Source organism: Brienomyrus brachyistius, chromosome 23 (assembly GCF_023856365.1).
Source record: "Brienomyrus brachyistius isolate T26 chromosome 23, BBRACH_0.4, whole genome shotgun sequence".
Classification (NCBI taxonomy): Eukaryota; Metazoa; Chordata; class Actinopteri; order Osteoglossiformes; family Mormyridae; genus Brienomyrus; species Brienomyrus brachyistius.
In genome coordinates this window covers 4,124,247-4,134,591 of record NC_064555.1, presented here as the reverse complement: position 1 = coordinate 4,134,591, position 10,345 = coordinate 4,124,247, and the positions used below count along the sequence as shown (strand labels likewise).

Genomic DNA, 10,345 nt, shown 5'->3' with positions numbered 1-10,345 from the left:
CCCTGCTGGCCGCTGATGACCCCAAAGGGCCCGATCGGGTTCCCTTTGTCATTCCAGCCATTGTGAGGCCCTCAAGCTACAATGGGCCAGGGGCCGGGTGCTCCTCACAGCTGGTCAGCAGCGAAAGTGGAGCATCACCAGGGACGGGACGCCCCCCTGGCCCATGAATCTTAGCCCAAACGGCCGCTAAACGGGGGAATAAGTGGCCCTGGGATAGATGTCCGCGGGGTCCGCCCGCTCGAGGGGGCCGCCAACAAAAGCCTTTTTAACCCTTCAGCTCGTTTCCAGGACGATGCTGACAGGAAGCCATACGTGACGATTTACCGTGGGGATGGCGGAGCGCCGGCTGTGAGCGTGGGGGAGACTGATGCGTATAAGGAACAGAAACACGAGGAAGGCGTGTATCACGATAGACCTTTAATAAAAAATGACATAGCTGTACAAAAACATGGCAGGACATTCTCTACGTCTCTCTGCTGGCCACAGCTCACATGACAGCTCCATAGCAGCTGTCCTCGCGATCATTCGGCAAGAACAAATCCAACATCAAGAATTTCAGTGCACTGTATAATACAATATACATACAAAAAAAAGTAGCGGGCTTGAATCTGATAAAGAAAATACACAAGTGCATTTAGCTAAACATTTTACTGTAAAGGTCGCATTGGCTTGAACAAAAACTAAATTAGAAAATCTGCAACATCCCACACAGTTAGCAAAATGTAGTTCACAGCAAGGCACCCAATTTCCGGAGAGATTTACAGGTCCGTGTTTGAGTTCTTTCAGGGATTCAGCTTGTGTCCATTTTACGGCCTGCTCTGCGATGGCCAGACCTGGGACTCGCCTGCTCACTTACCTATAGATAGGCTGGGCAGGCTGTGTATGGAAGTGGAGGCAGGCTGGCAGAGGGAGCACGGGCAAGGGATGCTGGGGAAGTGCCTGAAGGAGCCAGACATGTGGCTCATGTCCTTCAGGGGGTTCTGATGAGGAACGCGGAAGCCTGGGAAGCTGGCGGCGGCCGGCGGTGAGTGGACAGAAGGTTGCGACGAAGCCGAGGAGGGCGGCTGGAGCAGGGGCGGCGTGCCCGGCAGCGAAGGCAACGACTGGGCCAGTGGGAAGAGCGGCAGCGATGGAGGGGCGGCGGGCGTGCAGCGGGCCGTGTGAGCCGGCCGACCGGCCCCGTACACGTCCCCGACCAGCTTCCGCATCTCCTCCAGTGAGCTGGACAGCATGAGGATGTAGTTGCGCGCCAGCAGCAAGGTGGAGATCTTGGAGAGCTTTCGGACGGAGGGGCCCTGGGCGTAGGGCATGACCTCCCGCAGGCCGTCCATGGCCTGGTTCAGGTCGTGCATCCGCTTCCTCTCCCGACTGTTCACCTTCAGTCGCAGGTCCTGTGGGTCCTCGGGATTCTCCTTGCTGGACTGGGCCTGGCCTCTGGACTTCCCTCTGCTTGGAACCAGGGATCCACTCTGGGCTCCTGGGTCCCTGCAGTATGCCTGCAGCATTTTGGCGGACAAGACACCTCCAGCCTTCTCCATCAGGTCTGGGGAAGAGGAGCGGCTGGAGATGGAGCCGGCATCAGAGTCCATCTCGGCGACAGTCAGAGGCTGCGTGTTCGTTCCTTGGACCTTTCGACGGGCCTTGCTAGGAGACGGACGTGGAGTGGGGGATGACCTTCTTAAAGCTTGAAAATGGGCCCTGGAAAGCAGCCGTATTTTTGTGTGCGTGGACATCAGAAGGTGGTGTGAAGGAGTCTTTTGGTCTTGGCCTCATTTATATCCCACCCAACACCACAAAGGAACAATGAGCTGCATAATCATGCAGCTCCGACCACAGCCAATCAGAGAAGGGGACCCCGCACCAGGCTCCCTTTAACATGGCCCAATACCTAATCCTCCCCAAGATAGTTTAAGTTCCACATTTACACATATATACAAAAAGGGCAGCTTGGAGGCAGACTGTAGCTCTAATTATAGAATTTTCTTGACTCCCGCATATTGTAGTGGGCGGGGGGGGCGGCAAGGGGGGGGGGGGGGGGCGGCAAGGGGGGGTGGGATCTGAAACTTTTGCTAGCAATAAAACACTTTGAATCACTTAACAAGGGGACATTAGCGTTTAATGTTACTGTTAGGGACAATGCAGCAGTTAGACCAGGGCTCACACCAGGCCATCGTTCACATCAAGTGAAGTTTAAAGATTATTTAAGGTGCAAAAAAAAGACAAACTAGTTACATGGCTAATTCCAATTAAAAAAAAAAAGATCACATGACAGCAAAGAGGTTTAATGAATATTAAGACTATTAATCAAGGTTAGAGTATAACACAAAATTAAAAATGTATATGTTAAAAAGATGTAAAAAACATTATAGATAGATAGATAGATAGATAGATAGATAGATAGATAGGTAGATAGATAGATAGATAGCATCCATCTTTTAAGGCACAGTTCAGTAAATTTAGCTGAAGGCCTGCAGTGTTGTTGTTATATTTTGGGTGTAAGCCGTCGTTACTCTATCCTCCCCTCTTGTAAATCCTCACCACCTCCTTGTTTCTCGTTCCCTGGCATGCGACAAAGGAACACGCCGGCCCCTTTTCCGAGAATTTATTTATATCACTGACCAGGCTGGCGTGCAGGTGCTCGTCTCGTGTGTGAAATTAACCTGGCGGAACTTTCCAGAACGTGGGTCTTGACGAAGACGACGACAGCGTCAATGAGGGCCGCCGCTGGCATGACGTGGACATTCAGAAATGTCTCAGTGTAAATGGAAATGTTTCGCCTTGAAACCGGTCATTGTCTTCAGCATCAACAAATTTAGGATTGATTGCGCGTTTTCGGTGGTTAGAAAAATATGGGATTGATTGAATCACGTTTAGAAAATTGACACACAACTGCTAACAATTTTTTTTTTCTATTCCAGGTGGCAAAACTGCCTTGTTGACATTTGAAGGGATTTTTTGTTGGGGGTGGAGGAGCTCGGTTAAAAGGGTACTTAGCAGGGTCCTAAGAGTTAACCGACACTTCATCACACGTCTCTTTCATCATTTCGTAAAGTTTAATCCCGTTAACTAACTAAGCTGTAGTTACCGTCACTGCTTAACTGCTTAAGTAGCGTAGTGTTGCGGACTCATTAACATCAGTATAATAAACCTTAGAAGAATCCATTGACACTGTGGGGTGGGGGGGGGCCGGGGGGGGGGTGTTTAACGGATAAGCCTACGCGTTGAGTTCCTTTATCACGCTAAAGGTTACAGTAGTTTAAGCAAAGGGCTTCGGGAGAGTGTGGGCCGGTCATTCAAAGAGGCTAATGGCCAAATCGGGCCCAGGTCTCAGATCTCCTTGACGACCACTGGGATGCTGCTTCCTACGTCCAAAGAGTGACAAAGTGCAGAAAAAGTTACGCCATCGAACGGGAATTAGAGCATGTGATACGATAATTTTTCTGCCTAAATAAATATGCCCAGTTTTTAAACACTGCATAAATTACTAATAACTGCATAATAGAGAGCATACATAATTTAAATTTAAAATATATCCCAGCGATAAAATGATTTCAGCCAAATCTCTAATGTAACTCTGACATGTACAAATTTGCTCCAGTAAATGCATGTCATAAAGACAAAACCCTGGTTATTTAACAAAGTTAGACAGAATATAGACTTTTTTTGCTGATACAGATACATACAAATATAGTATTTTTAGATGCACAGAGTCTGTAAAACAAGCAGGCGAAACACTCTGAGGAACATCAGCTCTCCAGGATAAAACTGATTACAATTTCTGCTTTATTTCTGATCATTTAAATGGCCAAAATGGGCTTTTTCGCCATGATGCCTCAGAGTTCTGGGTGGTCTGCTATGTGCAATTAATTATGCAGAAAGCCTTTTTTCATTAAGGTCTGGGGGCTGTCTTCATATCCTTTAATATTCTCCATCTATTAATCTCTGAACCACTTACATGGGGGGGGGGGGGGGTTACAATTCCAGGAAGAACAAGGCGAAGAAGAGGGAATTCCATGCCGCTCCATTACAGGGTACAGACACACACACACACACACACACACACACACACACACACGTTGGGTATACCTATTCTTATAGGGAACGCTCATTCACTTCTATGGGAAAAATGCTAACGCTAACTATGACAACCTTAACCCCCACCTTGCCTTAACCACAACCATAAGTAACCAAGCAAAATACAAGAGTTTTTGCATTTTTAGTTTTTTCATAGCAGTTACATAACAGTTTTCATACCCAGAAAAAAATGGATATTTATCACGTTAGGGATAGGCATACCCGCTCTCTCTCTCTCTCTCTCTCTCTCTCTCTCTCTCTCTCTCTCTCACTCACATACACACACACACACACACACACAGCTCTCCAGGTGTGAGGCAGCAGAGTTAACCATCATACCACCTGCATCACCCCACTTTCGCATGCTCTCCCTAATCCATAAAAACCACTGAATAAAAACATTCAAAACCACGCACATCGACAGAGGATATGTTACCTTTACACACATTTTAAGAAGCAGGACAGGGGGACGTGCAGGACGGATCGAATGAAGTCAATCGATCGCGGCCTGTTTATGAATTCTGCTCCCGCCTGTGCTGCTGACTTCCTGCTAGTTTTTCCCCGGAAATTTTTTGACAGAAAGTCAGCGAGTGAGAGAGAAAGGAGGCTGGGGGCCAGCTGGAGAGGTCAGAACACGCCGGTCGCAGTGCTCTCTGCTCGCATTCAAGATTCAAAGTGTCTATTGTCATATGTACAGTAATTACAGAAAGCTGCATTTCTCTGTGCAATGAAATTCTTGCTTTGCCGTCCACACAAAAATGAGAAAGGCGGCATTTGAGAGCGGAGCGAGCAAACACGTCTGCCGGGGGGTGGGGGTGGGGGGGGTGCACCATCTTATTCCGCTGGGCACCGTCATTCTAATACTCAAATCCCGACAGGCTCCCCCTTGCGACTCTGAAAAATTATTAAGTTCGTCCGTTAAGCTTCAGGCAGATTTTCCTTCCGGATTTTTCTGTGTGATTCAGTGACCTAGACGGTAATCACACCAGCACCAATGGATTCGACGGAGTCCTGACAGCAATGCCAATGCGCATTCAGACAGTTCCAGAGTCACTTCCACGTTCCCGTTAAATTTCAGCCGATACCATATGATCGCCTTAAGGACCATTAAACCACTTCCAGAGGTCCTTGGGGTCAAGGGCAGGAAACAGCCACTTTGCGAAGGACGCGTCGATTAGCGATGCGCTAATTGTAATGGAAATACATATTTTGTTACGCATAAATTAAGCATGAACCAGACGCGCTGCCCTTTGTGGTTTCCGCGTGATTTTTTTTCATGTCTGCCCATCAATCTCCCACGCTAACGACTTCAGCATATTAACGACCCTCATCTATTAAACGAAAAATATATACATATATATCTCCCGTTACGCCCAATCGCCCGTTTATCTTCAGAAAGAGCTCCACCTAATTTTTACTTTATTCAGTTTTATGTATACATTTATCAGGCTGCCAGGGGAACAAAGGGCTTAATTACATATTCATACTGGATTTAAATGCCATTCCAGACTAAAAACAGGAGTGGGTTTCAAACGCTGCCCTGCATTGTCCGGCGAGAGTCTCCAAACATCCCTGGGCCTTTATTCTTATTCATTTGTTTGAACCGATTACAGGCCACACAGATAGACACAGTTTCAATTCAGACCCACAGATCCGGGCCTAACCTCCTAACCCAGCACCCCTACACCACTTTACTCACCGCCGACTGTATTAAATGTGTTTATCTTTTCTTAAGTCAACCACCCCCCCCCCCCCCCCCATCCGCCACCTCCGAACCCTCGGGGTCTGGAAAGAACGGGAGGGCCGTGATCAGATGGCCAGTGGATGGTGTTAGATCAAGGGAGCCATTGGACCCACTAAACCGCCGAGTAAACAATGACTTGTGTGTCACTTGGGTGGTGGGGGGGGGGGGGGATTCTGATGCTGTCTTTGAGCTTCTGTCTGATGATGATCCCTTTTCTCTCCATAATCTTAAGCATCAGTAACAGAAAGAGTGACACAAAGGGAGCCGAGATAAACAAATAAATACCCCACCCCCCCATTCTGGAGGAAGCTGGATAGGATGCCTACAATCCACTCTGTGCTGCTGCTCTGAGCACTAAAAGGGCTTATGATTTGTGCGTGTGCATGTGTGTGTGTGTGTGTGTGTGTGTGTGTGTGGTGGGGGAGGGGGATGGTGATGGTGTTCACAATTATACAAGGAGCACTAACAGTTCAGTAACTTTCCCTTTTCATGCGTTCCCACAGTGTCTTTTAATGGTTAAGCTCGTTCTTCACTGTGACCGACCCACCCCCCCCCAGCTGGGAGACAATCATTTATTATAGAGGCGGAGGAGCGGGACTCAAAAGGGGACCTACAAGAATGGGGCTCAAACAGAAGGCGGCCCATAAACAGATTCACTACAGAGCGCTTCCTCACCATAAATTACACCCTAAGTACCATGGAGGAGGGTGCGGATGGGGGGGGGGGGGTTGCCCGGGGCTGGGGGAGGACAAGAAGCAGAACAGCCCACTTACACCAGTCAGACATATTTTCACCAGAAGCAAAAAAGCCCCTAGGACAGCAGTTGGGATCAGAATCACCTTGCCAGACATTTTCAAGAACCATAAACAGGGGGACATGTAAAAGAGCCCCCCCCCCACATCTTCACATGCAAGGAGTTGACCATCTTATAATTTTTTTGTTTTTTGGCCATACAAAAATTCATAGATGGGCTTTAACGGTATGATCTGCCCCTTTAAACCGAACGTTCGGCTCGCTTTTCCTTCTAAATGACCGCTGTCAGATTTTAATCGTTTCATCCCAGGCCAGCGCCCACAGTAAGCAGCCTTAAATTGGCCGATTGAGGTCTCTGGAGGAAAGTCCATTAAACCTCGGCACCAGACACTGGTTCTGAGAGCACTGACACAGGCAGGACCATGAAGAGACAGACAATCCATCCATCCATCCATCCGTCCGTCCGTCCGTTCATCTGTCCGTCAATCCATCCATCCATCCATCCATTCAACCATCCAGATGCCTCTCCCAGGAATCACAATGCAGAGCACAGCCTGCGTGAGACACCACTCCACAGATCACAGGGCTCGCTCACACGCCAGGAGATTTTATAAATCTGCTGTGATGGTGGGGGCACATTGCACAACGCTGGGGGGGGCAATCACACCTAGAACACTGGCCCTATTTCATATCATTAGCAATCCATGCAGAACAAAATGTTATGTGACGTACAAATAAAACACAAAGTTTTTTTTTTAGTGTTAAAGCCTAAAGGAAAGTAAATAAAAACATCCTCGTGTTTTTGTGAAAGGAACGGACTGTCACCCATTAGAAGTGGCAGGTGGCTGTTCTGGAATAGTTTGTTTTGGGGGGAGAAATATGAAGCGATTTCATTTACGGGGCGTGTCAAACTGGCATGGATGGGTTTCGGGCAGCGGCCGGCATGCTGGGCACGACGGCTTCGCATGCGAAACGTTTGCCGACGGCAGGGGCTGTACTGGCAGGCATGGTGCGGGCCGTTAGTGCCGCATGCAGGGGCTCACCGCGGATCCTGTCGCCATGGCCACCCCTGACAGACGCCCATTTCCCCCCCCGCTCAGCCGAGCGCCTCAAATTAATTTTATCCTGCGACAGGGAGCCTAAGGTGAGTCGCCCTGATCTCTCTGGCTAAATATTAAATATTTTTTTTTTTAGATAATAAAAGAAACATAAAACTCAGAATTAAACACCAGTCTTTTTACCCCACCGGTCCACTCCATAGCAACCCCATAGCAACAGCAAAGAGACAGTAAATCCACGCGCCATTGTGTGGGTCACACTTCTGGAGCATTTGGACACTTACTGATGCCCAACCGGCCCTTTGACTTCCAAGCTGCACACTTCTGCACCCCCCGCCCTGTGAAAAAGAAAAAGTCACCACGACAACCAAACCCTCCCCCCCCCCCCATCCCTGCACACCCCTTCCTCCTCAGAGGGAGAGGACCCTCAGATCTGAGCCCACAATCCCCCAAAGGTCCAGCTTTTCTGTCCCCCCCCCCAGCGCTATTGTCAGTCGATGACCCCCCCCCCCCACCCCCCACCCGCAGCAGTCACCCCATCTGTGGACGGGCCTGACATATGCCCACTCACAGCCGGCCAGTCAACAGCAACCCCTCTTTGTTTGTTTGACTGCACTGCTGTTTATCTGCAGCTACTCAATGTTGACCTCGAGGTCAGAAAAGACAAACCATCTGTAGGTGGACTGGCATTGTCCCCCCCCCCCCCCCCGTAGTGTAATAATTAACTAGCCCCCAGTCCCCCGTCCCTTTTCTGCCTAGCGTGCCGTGCGTGCAGGCCAGTCAGCCCTCAACATAATACTGGTTAACACATGACTGGAGTTATTGTGGCACTTTTAAGTGACTGGAGGAAATTCGGTAGGCCTATTCTGATAAGTGTGCCTGTGATTTTATAGCCTCAAGCCTTGTTGGTCAATAATAAAAGAGAATTCAGGCCTTAATGTGTGGAAGCCCCAGCCTTTCCTTTCAATCTGTTCCCTTAGCCATGAAGGTGTTTGTGTTTTACACCTAATATTAACCTAAAACCCTAAATGCATACAATGCCTTCCTTTAATCACACACAAAGAGCTAATAAATAAAAAAAGATTTATTTTTATTGCTTTTTCCCCCTTTTTGACTTCCCTCCAAAGCCGTAACAGCAGCCACTGACAGTAAGTGAATCAGATCCTCAGATGAACTTACTCACTGATGAGCAGCATCTCAAAATGCCTCCACACTACTAACACACGAAGGACCGTCACACATATCAGTAAACTGCCTACGAATTCCGAACTATATCACATTTCCGTGGGTGAAAAATCGTTTTTAGAAGATTTGTAGTTTCTTGTTTTCTAAATGCATACTGCATAATTATATTAACAGATAAAATACATTTTTAAGCATAATTATAGGCTGTGCAGGTCACGTAGAATAAGTATTTCAATGAGCATTAGTTAGAAATTTTAATTCTTTACAAGGATTTGGTCTCGTACTGGGGCAGGTAATTCAACACTTCCAACATTTACTAGCTAGATTCACATAATGATAATGTTGTTTTTGGCCAAATGTCCATTGTAGTATTCAAAATATTTGCATTACGTTTACATTGCAGAATGTGGTTATGCTGCAGCGTTTATGCATTTATTGTCGTAGCTATATATTGTCATAATTGTACTTATTGTGTTATTGAAGCACCTTCATTTAAATTTGTGTTCTGTGTATAAGAAGGACATGCAGAGTAAGTTTTAACGGTGTAACTGACTGTTTACAGTGCGTTATGACAATAAACTCTCTTGAATCTTGAATTAATGGTACCGGCCAGTGATGCATATTTGTGTTTACGTTTGCAGAATGTATAACAAAAATGTTACCTCTCAGTCACAGTGTCACTGTAATATACTGCTTATATACAGATACGAAAAGACGCACACAATGCTAGGCTGCTGCATGCTGTATGGGAATATCTCTGTGTATACAGTCATGTATATTCACCATTCCTCTTCCTCCTTGTTATATATTCTTGCACAGTGAAAATATATCTATAGATTTGGGAAAAATAAGGACAAGGTGAGTAAGGACGAGGTGCTTTATTGCTTTAACGGTGGAGGGGCAGATGAGTCACACAGGTATAAATAATAAATGCCACAATACTAAAATCCCCAGGGCCCCCGTCACTGTGTGGATCACTGACTGTCACCTGTGGGCTGTGGGACAGTGTCGCCACGGTGATGAGCCCCCCCTCCGGCCACTCATATAAGTGGGCTAGCATGGCACAGGGTGTATAGGATTTTTTTTTTTTTGGGGGGGGGCGGGGGGATTCCTACCTCTGCCTCTTGCACTTACTTTGCGATGGAAAGGGTGGGCATTGGGGGGGGGGGGGGGGCGGTCCCGCTGCTTAGCACCTTAAATATGAATGTGCTCTTTTTACGAGCCCGTAAATGTGGCCAGGGCTGAAAGGTCAAAGGTTACACAGCCTGATTGTTCTTGGGGTGGGGGGGGGGGGGGGCAACACAGCATGGTGCAATTTTATTTTCAGCAGTGCAGAGAGGTACAAGATGGCATTGGTAACGTTCATGTAATCTTTATATAATGTTAGAGAAACGGTTGTTTGGAACACCTTGCCGATCGATGGCGACGGCAGCGGCTGATCACTCTGTGGTGACTCAGACTCCCGAGGCATGGGGGTTACATACTAACGCCTCTTAATTAACGCTGTTAGTCCCTTTATCATTTAGCCTCG

General features: G+C 47.6%; 1 protein-coding gene across 1 annotated transcript; it reads right to left on the bottom strand.

The window, feature by feature from the left end:
* Nucleotides 1–848: 848 nt before the first annotated feature.
* olig4 (oligodendrocyte transcription factor 4) lies at nt 849–1,589 on the bottom strand. Its single transcript, XM_048993881.1, has one exon. It carries the CDS (start codon nt 1,587–1,589, stop codon nt 849–851), a length of 741 nt encoding a protein of 246 aa, XP_048849838.1.
* Nucleotides 1,590–10,345: the final 8,756 nt, after the last annotated feature.

Coding starts and splice junctions, on each gene's coding strand:
- olig4 (XM_048993881.1), bottom strand. CDS start 1,589: ATGGACTCTGATGCCGGCTCCATCTCCAGCCGCTCCTCTTCCCCAGAC.